General features: G+C 30.7%; 1 protein-coding gene and 1 non-coding gene across 6 annotated transcripts; both read right to left on the bottom strand.

Annotated features, from left to right (window-relative positions):
* Nucleotides 1–431: 431 nt before the first annotated feature.
* Nucleotides 432–6,140, bottom strand: LOC120089751 (peptidyl-prolyl cis-trans isomerase CYP37, chloroplastic). 5 transcript variants are annotated; one of them, XM_039047132.1, is made up of 12 exons: nt 5,852–6,140; nt 4,751–5,022; nt 4,581–4,670; nt 4,279–4,374; nt 3,403–3,510; nt 3,139–3,188; nt 1,797–1,899; nt 1,559–1,612; nt 1,228–1,386; nt 1,015–1,137; nt 868–917; nt 432–790 (listed from the first exon to the last, which is right to left on the bottom strand). In XM_039047132.1, exons 1-12 carry the CDS (start codon nt 6,075–6,077, stop codon nt 679–681), a joined length of 1,443 nt encoding a protein of 480 aa, XP_038903060.1. In that variant the 5' UTR covers nt 6,078–6,140; the 3' UTR covers nt 432–678. The 5 variants fall into 5 exon arrangements, with proteins under 5 accessions (XP_038903060.1, XP_038903059.1, XP_038903061.1 ...); XM_039047131.1 differs by having other exon boundaries at nt 4,751–5,014; nt 5,787–6,140; XM_039047133.1 differs by having other exon boundaries at nt 4,751–5,014; nt 5,904–6,138.
* A 7,334-nt stretch (nt 6,141–13,474) lies between these two features.
* On the bottom strand, nt 13,475–13,546 carry TRNAQ-CUG. Its single transcript has one exon. It is a non-coding gene; the product is annotated as a tRNA-Gln (tRNA).
* Nucleotides 13,547–18,587: the final 5,041 nt, after the last annotated feature.

The raw sequence follows: 18,587 nt of genomic DNA on the forward strand, positions 1-18,587 counted from the left end.
AAAAAAAAAAGAACTCTTCACTTTGGAATGGGATGCTTCAAATGAAGAACCAAGTTGCTATTTATAGGCTAGCAACTTAGTAACTCTACAAAATATAAAATCAAATCAAATAAATACAAAAATTGAAACATTTTTCAATTTTAACTCAAATTGAGTTATTACTTGGCAAAAATCAAACATAGCATTCAAATTGAAGAAACTACAAATTTTAACTTTCATACATGTTAAATTTGGACATGAAACAACATTTTAATTTGAAGTTTAATCCAATTTAAAAGTTTCAAAATAATGAATTTAATCTACACAATTAAATCTAATTTTATATTTCAATATTAAATTGTTTCATTTTCTATCACTATATATCCAACAGCCCCTACATTGTAAGCACGAAGCAAAAAAGAGGGAGGGGTTTTAAAATAACTTCTTTGCCATTTTTTCCGCTACTTCTTTCATTTTATTTGTCAAAGAAAAAGGAAACTACTTTTGCTTCATCTACAGGTCCAACCAAGACCAATTGTATATCAAGAGACCAATAAATATGAATGAAAGCATCAAGTTACATAATGGTACAAGTTAGATACCACGAACAACAAAACTTTACCAACAAATACAAACGAACAGCAAGTACGAAATGTACATAATCAATTGCTAGATCTGGATTTGGTAATAACAAGAGAATCAATTCTCATTTGGTAGAACCAGGCGATCACGACCTTCCACGAGTTTCGCAGATCGAACTATGTCTCCGGTTTTTATCTGAGAAAGGATGTCTCTTCCAACGGTTGTATATCTACCAGTCACAAGAAAATATATAGTTTAATGAAACTTCAAAAGCTGAACAAAAGGTTAAGAGGTCAAATTATTTACCCAAAGACTGAAAATTGCCCTTCATCAAAGGATAGTCCTCCCAAGCCAGACTACAACATGAATTGCATCACAAGAAATCAGACTTATGATCAATTTCAATGAGAAACTGCTTGAATACATATATATATAATAAAGTATCAAACTTACATTTCTTTTATCATACAGATAGAAGAAGAATTGATATGGTGAAGAGTATTCCTCTGAATCTTCATTATGTGCCATGGCAACTGCTCCATACACAGATAGAGGTAAAACTGGCAATTCTCCATCCTTCCATGTAGGAGAAATAATGTAAGATAACACGGAATAGAAAAGCTTTCTCACATAAACTTTAAGTATATGATGAGAACAGGAAAACACCTGCACACTGAGGGTTGTTCGATATAAGGGTTCGAATTGTCCTGATGGCTTTATTTCCAAGGGAATGCTATAGCCTTTGTTCTTATCCTGACTATTTTCAGAAAGAACAGCTTGACTAGTAGTGCTGAGTTTTGATCCATCATAAGCTCCATCAATTACCTGAAATTCAGCCAAAAACATGGAATATATATTGAATTTCCATGCACAATCTGTATTTTTGAAGCTAACCGTAAAGTTTCCTTTATTTCAGCTTCGTACCCAACTCATCAATGAAAATTTAAAAGCAGAGTAAAGACACCCTTCAATTAAGCTTAAGTGGGGCTGACCTTACCAGTTTTGCAAAATTCCCTGCTGTCAATGGTGCTGAATATCCATCCACAACAACCTGGAAACGAGGATGATAATATCAGTATCACTTCATCCTGCAACTGTCTTTATGTGAAATATCGATGATCACAAGTCAAGACCAACGAGCACAAGTTAACAATAGAAAACATGTCTTGTGAATTAAATATAAACTTTTTCTGAAAAGCACCAAGGATGTCCAAACTAATCACGGTTCAACAAACCTGAATCGTGGCTGTATTGCTAGATTCACCGCCTGCTTGTGGGGAAAAAGATGAACCATCTCCTTTCTCAATGGTAAATTCAACAATTCCTCTCCCTGTCAACCTAGAAATCACTACGAGACATTGATATTTGACTCTCAAACTCATGGAGAACGCTCAAGACATTTCGATAATAAATCAAACTGAAATTGTTTATGTAGCATATGCCATATGAAGGATAATCTCAAGTTTAAGAATTCACTGATCTGAGGTAATGTTAGAATAAATCCATTTATCCAAAAGGCAAATATAGTGTTAGGTATCCCAATACCGTAATCTGCAATCAACTAAGAACAAGAGGACTCCACCAGAAAATAGTTCCACAGCAAGTCAAAATTTGACAATATGCATTCAACAACGAAAATAATAGAGCAATAAAACAGTGTCCCCCAGCTATTCGAGAGAGCTGGTTCTCTCCACAGCAAAATAACTTTGCACTGAAAACGTAAAAGACATTCCCTACAGCAAAAGATAAAATGCTATATAAACTTGCCAGCCCAAAAAGGATATTCCCCAATCTTACAAAGCACCCTTCTCTGATGAATAACTAACTCAGGTGACTGCCATTCCCTTTTGACCCCCCTCCTATGGTAAGTTTGGAGTCTGGACAATCGAGGGCCTCACATATAATTCCAATAGCTAATCTCAACTATTTTTCTTTTAATTATGGAGGTAAATAACAAAAAAGTCAGAGATATGAATATGGAGTTGAATAATAAATCAATGTACTACAAAGCATTCTGCATTCCAAACTATGAGTCTTTATATCATTCTTGACGATAATAAAAATTTAAGTAATAATTCTTGAAAAAAGGAGACACCCTAATGTGAAAGCTATTGGACAAGTACTTGTATAGATTAGTCGACCTAAGATAAATGCATTACAAATAACAATATCTTAACTAGGATAGCAGAAGTCTTAGGATTATAGCAATATGAGTGTTGCCATTGGGACACAGAATCTAAGAAAGTTTGGTTTAGGGATGGATATCGATACATAAAGGCTTATGATGAAAAACCTAATTTTGTAGAATTTTGACTATTAGTTGAGCTACAACGTCCATATTCTGTCTCTTTCTCCTCTCTATTTGTCCCACATCACATGCACCTTCGTTTACTGAATAAGGAAATGTGTCGTTTAATTTCTAAACTAAAATACTTAAGGTATCTTGAGGTTAACGTCTGTGTCAAGTGTTTCGAGCTAATCCTTAGTCCTTGACTGTCTGAGTGATAAGAAAGGAAATATGGGTGCAAGAGAGCTATTCAAACAGGAAAGCAAGTATTGATGGGAATAATTACTGACCTTGGATAATTCAAGTATTGCTGAGGCAATAAAAATGACAATCCAGGGGCCTGTGAGATAAAAATGTTAAGGGAAGTCAGGATATGAACCCTATTATGACGTAAAAGGCAAAAAACATAAGCAGATAACATTGTTTCTAGGCTTAAACCAATCAGGATTGAAAAAATTAAGAGAAATACAGCTCCAACATCTCAATCAAGTATAAAGCAACATTTTTCCCAAGTCAAGCTGTGGATAGTTCTTTAAGTAGTTTAACATGCTAACCTGCAACAATTCCAACTCTGCAACAGTATCAAGTGATGATGCAAGTCCTACAGACACTTTATCTGGGTCATTATCCCTAATGCTTTGGAGGAGAGTTTGCAGTCCACCCTGAGAACCAAAGAAATGTTAAATTGTTCATCTAGTTTCTGAACTGCCCAGTAAAATTAACCAAAACCTAATCATAAGTAGATTACATGAAAGAGAAAAATGGACAAATGCATAGATGAAAAATAAAGTGAAATTGGGATAGGAAGTTTATATTAGGTCTCGATCAAGTTCAATTCCTATTTACTATCCTATCTACTATCTAGCCATAAAGTCACCCCCGCAGCATAATGTTTTTTCAGGACAGTTAGCTGAAGGACATATTTATCAAACCAAAGTCATTATAAGACTTTAAGAACTGACCTAAGAAAAATTTAATGATAGAGACAACGCAAAAAAGTCACAATCGGTAGGATCAAATTTTATGAAGCATTGACACTTCCTTTTATGCAGAGTTTTGTCTTCGGTAAGCACTAAACACGACAACACGTTCATACTGACAAGAGGTTAAATTCAGCGTGATGACTTATTGAGCATTGTTGAAACAATTGCTGCTTTAAAAGAATGAATAAACATTACTGATGAAATGTTTATTTTATATTGTGTGTAACTACACATGTCTGTTTCATTATCTATTCTCTTGTTTTGAAAGAAAAAAGCATCATTTTGAGGTCTATTAAGTATCATGTGTATCTTGTATGTTTCAACCATACTTCTTAGATCAAAGGCTTGTCAAGTTGTCATAATCTTCTTCTTTAATTTCAATCAATATTACAATAGAGGAGATGTACAGCAGATTTCCAAATAAAATGGAGCGATACTTTTATGTACCTTGCCTTCAATTAGAGTTGTGTATAACGATAAACCTTTTTCCTTCAACTCTGATGGTATACTTCCCAAAATCAAGTCCTTCTCATCAACTGCCAGCTGAAATTAGGCGAAGAAAAATAAGTCAAATTAGAAGTTTATAATATGTTAGTGCCCCAACTACCAAATATATTTAAACGAGGAAGGCAAACACAAACAAAAAAAAAAAGTAAAAGGAAAGAATAACACTATATTTTACCAGCGATTATTTTCTGATTCAAGTTTTACCATCTGTACTACATAAATGAAACACAGTTATTTGTTACCTTGAGAGCTTTCTTCACATTACCCTCCATGGTTCCATAAGGCTTTCTTTGCGGAATCCTTAGCAAATATGATATCTCTTCTAAAGAGTCCTAGATGGAAAAACAGTCTGGCTGATAAAATTAATGATCACCATCAAGAAAAATGTGGATACTAGAATCTCAGCAACAACCTGTATTGCCTTCATGCTTGTGTTTGCAGGAATTGCTCTCCTTAATGCAAGTTCTCCTGTTCTTGGAACCTTGGTGTCAGGCGAATAGAGTACTGCCATTGCAGGGTGAATAGATTGAAAGTCCCAATTCAGCAGGGGCAGTGGTGTAGAAATTTGGATACATATAAGGATCATAGCAATCAATTTCCTAATTTCCCTCTTTCCATGTTCAAAAGGTGAAGAAATGCATGACTGTTGGAGAAAGTTATGCTGGTCCTCTAGTCCCTGCACGACTGAAACTTCATTCAGAAATTCAAGACCACACAAGTAAAGTGACAATATGTGATTAACAAAGAAAATGATAAATCACAGATTGACCCAAAAGCTTAAGCTGATGGGTGAAAGTAAATTTAATATTATATCAACACTTTAACGCTCCTGTTCACTTGTGGTCTTCAAATATGTAGAAGACCCAACAAGTGAAAATCAATATTAGTTGGGGAGGAATCGAAACATTGCAGGGGTTTGAACACAGGACCTCCTACTATAATACCATATTAAATCACCAATCGACCCAAAAACTTAAACGGATGGAAAAAGGTAAATTTAATACACTATCAACACTCTAATAGAAATGCATATAATTTCCAAGACATGGAGAATTTATCAAGAGAAAATTCTCATTTCATTTAGCTTCACTTAGGAATGAGCTCAACCTCCAGCCACAAAAGGCACAACGAGAAACATCTTTCGTATCTTACTCTAAGGAGTACAGCCAAATGCATTAACCAATCAACCATTCCAACCTAGTGAGCATCATTTTATTTACCAGGATACTTTGTATATGATAATTACACGAAACTGACTAGCAAGGGAAAAATGGTCATCAAGATTGCAAGTATAACCTTACTCACAAATCACAACAGCAAAGTTCGACTTCAAAATATCAATAAAGGTGGCACATTCAGTAGAAGATAACATTCCATTAGAAGAAATTCTACATGCTGTAAAAATCACTGAATAGACATTTCTCGCCAAGTTTGGGAACTAAACTCACCGAAACAAAAGAGAAATTTGAAGATTCTTTGTGTGCAAGCAATTGAACGGGAAAATTGAACTCACATTGTGAAACATACGAGGAATTGAAGACTTTTAGAGTGAAACCAGGACCAACCAGTGAAGAGTTATTAGCAGAGGTGGAAGAGAGTTTGGGGAGAGTCGAGCTTCCACCGGAGTGGGTAAATCGAATAATGCAATGAGTATGAAGAAGTTTGTGTTCCGTAATGTGAGGGGCAGCTGAGAGAGAAAACCGGCGAGAGAGAACGGCCGAAGATAAAGGGAACGCCATGAAAGGATGTTGGTAGCTGCAGAGAGGCCTTGGTGCACCTCATCCGTAGAAGAAAGCTCCTTATCTGAAACTGAATGTTCTTTTGTTTCCTTTTTTTTTTTTTTTTTTTTTTTTTGGGGGCCATTTGCCACGTCACAGTCCTTCCAATCACCAAAAAAAAAAAAATAATAATAATAATAATAAGGAAAACAATATAAATTTAATATTTTGCCGCATAATCTTAATTTAATGTTTATGGATGTTGGGTGGTAATCATTTCGATTTTTTTAAAAAGAAAAACAAAATTAAACTTATTTTCATCCTACTTTTTATAATAATTTGTATTTTTTAAGTAATTTTAGTCTAATTTCAAAATAAAAATAAGTTTTTAAAAACTATGGTCCAGTAAACATTTGGTTTTCTATTCTTGGTTTTTTTAAAATTAAGTATGTTTTCTTCTCATTTCTCACAATAATTTGCATATTTCTTGAAGTATGATAGTTGAATTATTAGTCAAATTTAAAAAAAAAAAAAGTTTTAAAAGATATTTTTTTAGTTTTCAAAATTTTGCTTATTTTTTAAATCATTGGTAAAAAGTAGATAACAAAAAAAGAAATTTGGAGGTAAATGTAGTGTTTATGCCTTAATTTAAAAAAAAATAAAAAAATAAAATAGTTATTAAAGGGAGTCTATATTATACAAAATTATCTATAAACTTTGTGTAATAAATATTTAACTTTCAAAAGTTTTAAAAATGCCCATAAACCTAAAAAAAAAAAGTGTTTACATATATCCTTATCGTTAATTTTAGATGGAAATCATTAACGTTTTATTTCAAAAATATCTCTAAACTTTCAAAAGTTCAAAAAAAAAATCTCGGAAAGTTTAAGAGCTTTTAAAATTATTGAAAGTTTGAGGTATTTTTTTACACAAAGTATAAAATTTAAGGGCATTTTTTTATAATTTAACATAATTTAATTAACAAACTATCCATGTCACATTTTTGTCAATCAACTAACGATTAATTAACCTCAATGACCATTTTTTTTTTTTTTTCAAACTTCAAGATCTAAAAGTACGTAAGAACCAAATAAACAATTATCTCAAACTTTAGGGACCAAAAGTTTATTTTGTCATTATCTCTTTTGACCTTTAAAATTAAAATATTCTTCTCAAAATGAGTAGGATGGTAATTGACATATATTCTAAAACAAAAGTAATTTAGAAAATAGCGGTTAAAATGGAAAGATAAAATCTTAAATAAATTACAAATTTAAAATCATACTTAGTCCCGTTGAACTTTGTTTCAATTTGGTCAAATGATTTTGAAAATTTCTATATGGTCATAATGTTTAATCAAATCTAACAAATCATTCATTTCTTTACTATATCATTACAATCCTTTTTCATGACAATGAGCTAATGCTTTTATTTGGCTTAGTGTGTTAGTTATATGGCTAGATTTAAATAGAAGAAAGTAGATAGACTTTTCATATTGGTACAAGATACAGTTTGAAGACAATTTATAAAATTTATTCGAATTATAAGCATCAAATTGACATTTTTAAAATACTAAATTATAGAGAAAAAATATCTTTAAATTTTCAAAAATTTCAATAACACATTTAAAAATTTAGAAAAAGTTTAAAAATATTCTTACCGTTAGTTTTAGATGAAAACCATTATTATTATCGAATGTTATATGTCTCTTTAATTTAATAGTCGAGTTTGCACATTTTTTACTTCACAATTTATCTTTAAAGTTGTAGCATCAATATTCAATCAACAATTATTTATTTATTTTGGAAAGGTGTTGTAATTAAAGTGTAGGGTGGGAGAATCGAACCTCAAACCTTGAAGTTGATAATATGAACACTATGCCAGTTGAGCTACGCTCTTGTTGGCCAATCAACAATTATTTGTAAACTCATTTTATATAGCATTAATTACTTGTCACTGTAAGACATGTCTGATGTACTTGGTTAAAAATATTTAGAACATGTATTTTGTTGATGAAAATTTAGTAACAAATGAATTGTACATCAATAAAGACTTAGCACGTCTTCTCGAAGATGGTTGGAAAAACAATACAATAAAGCAGTGAAACAGTTGTACATGAATACTAAAACCAAACAAATTAACAGCCAAAATTTAATTAGAAGTTAAGGATTTGAGAACGCCTGTGATTTTGGGTTGAGGCGTGCTATTGAATGCTATCCTTAAAAAAGACATACCCCACTTGCATTGAGTATTTCGACACTTCATTCTTAAGATATAACATCCTAGGGTTGTGTAAAAGTTTGAACAAAATTGGTGAACATAATCGAGTGATTCGGTCTAGTTTCTTTTTAAAAAAATGGAACCTATTGATTCAATAATGTATAGAACCAATTACATCGGTTCGGTCAGTTCACAAGGTTAAAAAATACTAAAAACTGAATCCAACCGAGGGTCTAATATATGTAATGTTATGTTTAGCCCGGCCCAGTCCTTAGATTTCTTTTAATCCAATAAACCCAGCCAACTAACCCAACCCCTCAACCCAATCTGATATTCTGAATCTATTATTCTTTAAAAATTAAAAATTAAAAAAAAAAAAAAAAAAAAAAAAACCTAAACACTAACAGAGCCCTCAGCCGTCAATCTTCACCACCCACCCACCCACGATCTTCCATCTTCAATCTTCTCTTCACCTTGTGGCTGATGTCCTTCATCTCTCACAGCATGCACGCCGGCTGCCGCCCTGACCTCCACTCCCGGCCGCCGACCGCCATCTCCATTCTCGATTCTCCTCTACGTCCACGGCTCCCACTGCCACCGCTCCGCCATCCAAGATTCTTCCGAAGCTCCACTGACAGTCGCCACCGCCAGTAGGTCCAGCTACTATCCAAAGTCCAATCGCACAAAGGTTTTTTTAAACACGGTTTTAACTGAACCAAACCGACTTGAACCGAATCAGGTTGATTCGGTTCAAAAATTAAACCGAGATAAACCGATTTTCTATGGTTCCTACCTATTAAAAACCGATCACCTTGGTTCAATCCTTGGTTTTGCCCAAAATCGGATCAACCGAACTGCATACACCACTACAACACCCTTTAAAAAAACTTGTCAGCTAAGCAATCTTACAAATTTCTTTGCATTTGTAGCTCACAAAAGAGCTTTTGGAATCATAGTTTTGGAAAACCAGAGTTTAATTTCTGTATGTCTATCTAAGGGAAGAAGACAATTAAGCATATGAAAACCCTAACCATTCTCACATAAGCGTGAAAGTTTCCTTAAAAAATGAGAGGAAAACAAACTTTTTTTCACTCGATTCCTTGAAGAAGAGAGGAAAACAGACTTATTCTCACTCATTAACTAACCTTTTAAAATAAAATAAATAATTAAGACAATAATAAAATGAAATAAATAAAATCTCTTAAACTATTCAACAATAATAAATATTTGACATAATAAGAATTAAAAATAATAAAAGAGATAAAAGACCAAAACCAATATATCTTATTTGAGGATAATTCACAATAGATGTATATGTGGCCGAGCAATTTTTCATTTCAGAACACCTGTAACACAAAAATTTCGATGGTGTATATAAATTATACGAATCAACATAATTTTTATAGGAGTATACATTTAAAATATTTCTTTAAAAAATTGTAAATATTTGACATTAAATTTAAAATAAATGAAAGAATAATTTAAATCAACGGACTAATGAATAATATCTTTAAAGCTTATTAGTTTTACTTCTTCCAATTTTTAGAGGAAGAAATAAAAATGGACATACTTTGTGATTCAAAAGGATTATTTTCCCCCTACATAAATTGACTAAATGTTATTATTGAAGTAAATTTGAGAATCAGTGCAAATAAAAAGTTATATGTATGTATATGTGTGCGTGTATATATGGTAGATCTTGTGCATATTTCAAATTTGATTCAATTAAGATGTTACATATTCTCTCAAATCACAGATTGACCCAAAAATTTAAGTTGATGGGGTAAATGTAATTATAATATCTAACACTCCCCTCACTTACAAGCTTGAAATATGAAGAAGAGACAAGTAAGTGAAAATAAATATTAATAAATTGAATATATCAAATTTGATTCAATTAAGATATTGCATGTTCTCTTAAATCACTGATTGAAAGTAAATTTAGGATATCTTAAAGTAATCTGTTCTAATACCATCTTAAACCACCAATTAATCCAAAAATTTAAGTAGATGGATGAAGGTAAATTTAATTATAATATCTAACATGTTCATCAGTATCGTTGTCATAGTTAGTTCTCCTAATATAAAGAATAAAAATGTTAAATTCAAACCCATGAAAAATAGTTTAAAAAATTGTTTCAATTAAGATGTTTTTTACTTTGTTGAACATTATTGTCTTAAAAATTTTTACCTCTGCAAACATGTCACTAGATCTCTTAATTTTTTATTATTTAAAAAAAAAAAAAAAAAAAAAAAAAACTCTTATAGGATGACTAAGATTATGAGAGCCAATCTACCATAGACATCTAATCAAACTGGATTTCTCTAAAAAGAATATCTAACTTAAATTAATTATAATATATTAAAATAGAAATGCATGATCACATGCTTTCGATTAAGAACAGTTGATTGTGTATAATAATAATATAAAAGCTCACAAACTAACAAAATTTACATACTAAGAATTTAAATTTTACAAATTTACAAATATTTTTTATTGTTATAGAGAAGAAAAAGAACACTCTATATAATTGTGTTACTATCAAGAGGGAAACATAATAGAAAGAAACAAAAATTTTCACAAATAAAAAAAAGTCAAATTATTTACAAAAATAATTATAAAAAAATATTTATAGATATTGATAGATTTCTATCAGTGTCTATCACTTGTATCCATTTCTATTACTACATCAATAATAGACTTCTATCAGTTTCTATCATTGATAGACACTGATAGAATTCTATTGATCTCTGTTAATGGTAGACTTCTATCCGTTTCTATCACTAATAGATATTGATGGATTTCTATCCACGTCTATTAGTGATAGACTTGTATCAGTTTCTATTACTCATAATATCAATGATAGAATTCTATCAGTTTTTATTACTGATAGTCATTGATAAACTTATATATCAACCTCTATCAGCCTCAATAAGAAAAGATTAAATTTTATTATTCGTGTAAATAGCTTCTCTTATTTTCCTAGGTTGAAAATTCCCCTGAAAGAAATTAAATTCGAGAGAAAACCCACAAATTTCTCTCCCTCGTCATTTTTTTTAAATGAAGAAATTAAAAAGAAAACCAATGAACGAAATTAAACTCCCTACAGAATCGAATATTTGTTATTCTTAAAAACAAATCTACCTATCAACAATGAATCAAAATTATAATCAAACTATAAATCTATTAATCAACAACAAATCATCAGAATTTAAATCTCAAAATAATATGAATATATATATATCTGTCTCTTATACACATCTAGATGTGTATAAGAGACAGACATTTGGTTTTCTATTCTTGGTTTTTTTAAAATTAAGTATGTTTTCTTCTCATTTCTCACAATAATTTGCATATTTCTTGAAGTATGATAGTTGAATTATTAGTCAAATTTAAAAAAAAAAAAGTTTTAAAAGATATTTTNNAATTAATCTCATATTTTTTTTTTTCATCTGATACCACAAAATTCAATCTCCAACAAAACCTATTTGCCAAAAAAAAAAAAAAACATATAAAAAAGAAAAACCAAAGGAGTAAAAGAATTTGAAACATCTTGTTATTGTATTGGCCTGGGGAGTATTGTAGTGGTCGTATTTGCCATCATTAATGGTCAGTACTTCTAATAGAGAGACAATGAACAATAATGATTCAAAATTTAAAGTTGAAATAGCAATCGTACCTATTCATGAAAAGAAAACTAGTTCCTGAATTATCAATATTTCATTCTAGCATGATTTAATATTTTATTGATGAAGAATATTTTAATTTTTTTTATCATATAGCATTCTAAAAATGAAGAAAGGAAAAAAGAAAAACAAGAAAGTTTGTATTCATTTTCTGAAAATTTTGTAATTATTATGTGAAGGGATGTGTTTTATTGGTAAAGGAGGTGCATGTATGAATTATAGTTTTTTACGTACCAAGATATTTTCATGGAAACCAGAAAGATGTATGTTTAAATGTAGTGAGGGCAAAATATGAACGATTGTAAATAGACATTATGAAAATCGCAATCTAGGGTATAATGCACATATATTTAAAAACGAGGGGGCAAAATAGACATATATAGTATAGATTTATATATCTACTTTCTTTTTAATATAGATACTTTCATTTTTTTTCCTCATTTGTCCAATTCTTACACTATTTTTTTAGCAACAAAATATAAGTCAAAACTATAAATAAAATCCCACGTAATCTCACAAAAATTCAAAATCAAAATCTCCCTTAAAACTTAGAACGATAATAGCCAAAAGAATACATACTCAACTAGTGACATATAACCTTGTTAAAACTAAGGTCCCAGTATAATTTCATATATTTAGCTCTTTCTTCTTGTTATAGTCTATGTACCTTAACTAAAGAGTAATTTTTTTTAGATAAACAAATGTCAAACAATTAACGCGTGTGCACGAGGGTATTGAAGAAGAGAAAGAGAAAAAGACTAAAAATAGATAAGTGTTAAGTCCATAGATTGAAGTAGGAGAGAGAAAATGGATGAAGGAAGTGACAGTGTATAGATAAACGATAAGAGTATTCTTAACTAATTTTTTAAAACTAAAAAATTTTAAGCAATGGCACTAATACGACTTTTGAAAGTTAAATTTTTTTTTCTGCAATAAGGGACTAATAATTTCCATTCATATACTTAAAGTAACGTATTTTTTTAATTTTTTTTAAGTTTAAGGGTATTTTTTTTTAAAGTTTTGAAAGTTTTAGGTTTATTTTTTTAAATAAAATACTAATAGTTTCCTTCCAAAACTAACGACAATGGTACTATTGAAATCTTCTTGAAAGTCTAATAGTATTTTTAAAAAAATAATAATAAAAAGTTCAATGGTATTTTTGAGTCGAAGTACAAAGTTAAAAAACATTTTTTATAATTTAGCCCATTTAAAACTACAAAAGCCTTTTTTATTAAAAAAAAACCATCAAATTATTCGAAATGTTAAACCACAGCTGTGTAATCTAACGAAAAATTTTAATTTGTTATAACAATTTCTTTTTGAAAAATATTGGTTAGAACTTATAACACCATTTATATATGAAACAAGAGTATAAGATGGGTTTGTTCTTAAAATAAGAAGAAAAGACGAGGCTGAATAAATATAAGAGGTATTTCTTTAAAAAAAAAAATTAATAATAAGACAGGAAAATATATTTAAGAAAGAAAAAAAGCAAAAAAGAAAGAAGAAAAAGGTCCCACCGAGATTTGAACTCGGGTTACTGGATTCAGAGTCCAATGTCCTAACCACTAGACCATGGGACCAATTGTACAAAAATATCACCATTGTTATTTTAGTTTTATCTTAATCAATGTATTTTGAAATATGTTTAATTTTAGTCATATACTTTTAAGAAATCATAAATTCAGTCCCCCTCTTGTTAATTGTTGATTTTTTAAATACTTTTTTTTTGTTATTTTATTATCATTTTCATTCTAAATTTTGAAAACATAATTACAATATTCTTGCATGAAAATTATTATTATTATTATTATTTAATCAATTTCAATAAAAATTAACTTGAGATATTAGATTTAAGATTTATTAAAACTACATAGATTAAACTTGAATAAAATTTAATGTACACCGACTAAAATAATATTTTAATCATATTCAAATTTATCTTATAAGACCAAGAAGTTGAATTCTCAATTTTATATCTAATAAATTTTTAAAATTAAAAATATGACAAATATGACTAGATCTAGAGATCTATTACGTCTTTAGCTACACAACTAAAAGCTTACCAATTTATTACAAACTAGAAATCTTAAGACTAGGCACCACGACTTGTAATTTAATGAATTCTAGAATTAATTGTTACAAGGAAAATTATTTCAAATGATAAAATTACTTAAAATATTTATAAAATTTAGCAAAATTTTAAAACCTATCAATGATAGATATTGGTAGATATGGCTAGATGAGTATCTATCAATGTCACTGATAGACATTGATAAAAGTCTATTAATGTCTATCATTGATAGTTTTTGAAAATTTGCTATATTTTGTAAATATTTTGATTATTTTTTTTATATTTGAAAACAACCCATGTTATAACTTGAATTAATATTATGTTATATAATAACATTTCAAATTATCGTATAATACCTATCTCTTACTAAAAGCAAGGTTTGCAATATCAATGTCGATGGAAATATTGAAGTCCAGATTCTATGAAAATATGGATGGGAAGTTCGCAAAACTTTTGAAAATTAATCAGAATTGTTATAATTAGTTAATGAGACTTTGATTGTGATCAAAATTCGAAATATTGATGTTGATGCAAATATCGAGATTCTGATTTTGTGAAAATATCGATGAAAATTTTGGAAAAAATTATGAAAATTGATAGAAATTGTTACAATTAATTAACCAAACTTTCATTGTGGCCTAGTTGACCATAATTGATCATTTTTAATCATAATTTCTATAAAGTAAGACAACATTTAGATGTGTATTGTAAATGTATGTATAAATGTTGACGTGAGAACAAAAATTTTAAAAAGAAATGGAAAAATAATTAATAAATAATATAAAGTTTAGGAATATTTTGAGGTGACAGGATGTGAAAATTATGAAAGTTTTGGATGGTAAAAGAAAAAAGAACTCATGTCAATTGAGGTGAGATTATACGAAAATTTAATGAAAAAGGTTTGTATGAGGTTAAAAATAAAAATAGGTTATTTTTGTGATATTTTCATATTAATTTATTTTTCTTAAAAATAAACTTCATTGAAGAAACAACTAACAAGGACAACAAAGCCCCCCATTTAAAGTAGGGGACAACCACCAGGGAACATCACCACCCCAGAAACAAAAAATCTGGTCTTCCAAAACAGAGGAATAAACACTCGAACTCAGAAAAGAGATCCAAAAGGGGGACCAAGCTAACTTGGCTAGCGAGTGCGCAACTAAATTACAGTTTCTAGAATAATGCACAAAAAGGACAGTCCCCAATGAATTAGCTAAACTCAAAACTCTACGGGAAACATTTTTAGTCTCAGAGTGATCACATTCAATATCCGGAAGCAATAACATCCATAGAATTAGACTCAATGATCAGAGAAGGGATTGTATCACCAAACCTTTCGACCAAAGCTTTCAGCCCCTCCTTCATCACCTTCATCTTGAGCACCTTGATCTTCTACGCTCTTTTAATCCTTTGCAACCTGCCCCAATTAAAGAACTAGTTGAGTCACTAACGATTCAGCCCACACCTCCTATACCAATTTTTTCACACCATGATGCGTCTGTATTTATCTTCCAACCCACCTCAGGTGGCTTCCAGGAGTTGTGACTCATCCTGTTCTTCAAAGGCAAGTCAAGGGACCTCAAACCAACCGCCAAAGACTCCTAAATAACTTCGTTAATAAACTCACAGGAAATTTCAACACCAACAGATAGCTCAGGGACATAATTTTTTGCCACCCATGGATTTCTGCACGACCACAAAGCCTACCAGATTAAAATACACGTTTCAATCTCATTGTCTTTGAAGTTTTCCACAATCCAATCTCAAAGCCTAACAGGATTCAACTGCCCCTACAAGGAGAAAAAGGCAACAATAAGTCGGGAAAAAAATGATTCCAGATTTTTTTTAGCAAACCTACATCCCCACAAAATGTGAATAGCCGACTCTTCATAACCCTTGCAAAACAAACAATAAGGATTGTTAATAATCCATTTTCCCCACAGATTAAGCTTAAAGGGAATGACATCTTTTAAAACTTCCAAACACATATTTTGGCTTTTGGAAGCACCTTGGCCTTCCAGAGAGGTTTCCAACGCCCTTAAGACCTCAGAGAGCTCGAAGTCGAAGCACTCCCAGCATCATTTAAACTTATAACAAGATGATACGCCAATTTGACCCAAAATATTCCTTTAAAGTCCATGCTCCAAAAAATATCATCATCAGACTCAACATTTCCCAAAGGATTATCAAGAATAGTCTCAGCATCAGAGGGGATAAAAGAATTTCTAATCTCCCCCCCTTTCCAAGTCCCATTAAAATCGATCAAATACGAAACCCTACACCTCTTAAGATCTTCACGAACCCAAACAGAGGCCCTAACCCCTTCCTGAGGTAACCATTTATCCTCATCAATAATAATAATTCTTCAATTACTCACTCTCTATTTCAAACCTTTTTCAAATAAGCTCCGACCTCAAATTAAACTCCTTCAGGTATATGAGGGATTATTCCCGAGAGATGCTTTCAGAAAAGTATTATTATTAAAATATCTTCCTCTTAAAATTCTACCCAGCAGGTTCTTCTGATTTGTACAAAACCGCCAACATTGCTTAACCAACATAGCTTGGTTGAACAGAGAAAAATCTTTGAACCCAATACCCCTCGCCTTGCTCTTGCATAAATTTTTCCAGCCAACCCAATGGGTTTTTCTGTTTTCAGAATCCGACCCCCACCAAAATTGAGCATAACAATGGTTGAGATTCTTGAACAAGCTTTTGAGGAGTTTGAAACAACTCATAGTGTAATTTGGGATGGCTTGGACAACAACTTTAATCAGAATCTCCTTTCCTCCAAGGGAGAAAAACTTTCCTTTCTAGCCTTGTAGAATTCTCCGCACCTTCTCCTTGATCTTTCTGAATTTGGTAGATTTGTTTCTCCCCATTTGAGAAGGCATACCAAGATACTCCCCTAAGGAGTTCGCCAATTTAACACCCAAATAGTTTCTAAACTGATTGACTCTATCCTTACATATGTTTTTGCTAACCATAATCAATTTTTCAAAATTGACAGTTTAGCTCGAAGCATACTCATAGTCATTAAGGATTTTTTTAATTGATCAAAAATCACTTTTAAAAGCCCTACAAAAAATCAAACTATCGTCAACGAAGAATAAGTGAGAGACAAAAGGGCAAAATATGTTAATTTTCAAATCCTAATTTTGCTTTTTGCTTCTTCTCTAGAGATCAAGGCTGAAAAACCTTCAGCACAAAGCAGGAAAAAATATGGGGATATCGAGTTCCCCTGCCCAGGACCCCTCTCCAGAAAGAAAATTAGTAGAAGAACCATTAATAAGCACCGAAAAGCCTATAGACTTAACACATGTCATCACTCTATCAATCCATATTAATGAGAAACCCAACTTAGCCATGATTTTCTCAAGAAAAGGCAACTCCCGAAGGATCTCAAATTGAAGGGAACCGTGAGTGGAAGATAGATCGTTCCAAATCCATTTTTTATTGAATGTAAATTTTACAATAAATAAAGAACTAGGTATGCATTTATATAAATTGCAACATGCTATTAAAAAGGTTTTAGAAACCTTACATTTGAATACTTTTTTTTCAAGAATCCCTCGAACAACACACGAACGTCTTAAAGACTATTTTCAAGAAAACTTTGATCAAGAGCACGAACACTACCACAAAGGCTTCCTTGGTATTCTCAGATAGAGACCTAGGAGTGGTGGGCTCTAGCTATTTTGGATTGAGGGAAATTTTGATAGTAAGAAAGAAGGTTTGAAATTGTTCACCAACAACTCAAACTTGCAGACAGAACTCTTCTGTTATTTTCTAATCTTTCAATCAAGAACAGATTGTGGAAGAAGGAGACTCTCTCTTGTCTTTAAAAAAAAACAAATACCACAACCACCCACAAGTTATATCTCCCTCCCTCATTTTTATTTAAAATAAAATAAAGATGATATATATGGAGACCCCGAAAAATGAACGACTTTTCTTCGGAACACATACAAATATATATATATATATATATATAACTAAATAATTATATGTTATATCAGATATAACATATAACCTATAGATTTCATATTGTATCACATACAATATAACCTATAGTTTCTTTTCTCTTTTATATGACATTTAATATAAATCACATTTATATAAAATTTCACAATTATGAATCCAATTCATATTAATAATATTTGAATCTTATTCAAATATTTATTTCCTCTCACTAAAGTTATAATGTATCAAATACATTATAATAATTATATTACATATAATTAAAATAACATAATTATCTCATATATAATTAAATCCTTCTATTAATTTGAACAATTCAAATTAATTCAAAAACTTATTCTCAATTAATCTTATTGAGCTATCAAAGGGACCTCATGGACTTGTAGCTTGAAGCTCCAATGGTACATGAATAATTAATTAAACTTTTTAATTAAATTATTCACCATCCGTTAACTGTCGGGTATCCCACTAAAGATCAACAGCTGCACTCTTCGCACTAACAAATATATTTATATGTCAATTGGATATAACCAATCAACAGTACGATGAACCTTCACAAATTGCTCGTAA

Source organism: Benincasa hispida, chromosome 11 (assembly GCF_009727055.1).
Source record: "Benincasa hispida cultivar B227 chromosome 11, ASM972705v1, whole genome shotgun sequence".
In the NCBI taxonomy this organism is placed as follows: Eukaryota; Viridiplantae; Streptophyta; class Magnoliopsida; order Cucurbitales; family Cucurbitaceae; genus Benincasa; species Benincasa hispida.

Excerpts from the sequence above, each read along its gene's own strand:
- LOC120089751 (XM_039047131.1), bottom strand. The coding sequence starts at position 6,077 with ATGGCGTTCCCTTTATCTTCGGCCGTTCTCTCTCGCCGGTTTTCTCTC. Across the intron at positions 4,671-4,750 it reads CAAGCATGAAGGCAATACAG|GACTCTTTAGAAGAGATATC; the intron begins GTTGTTGCTGAG and ends TTTTCCATCTAG. Across the intron at positions 1,387-1,558 it reads CAGGGAATTTTGCAAAACTG|GTAATTGATGGAGCTTATGA; the intron begins GTAAGGTCAGCC and ends GCTGAATTTCAG.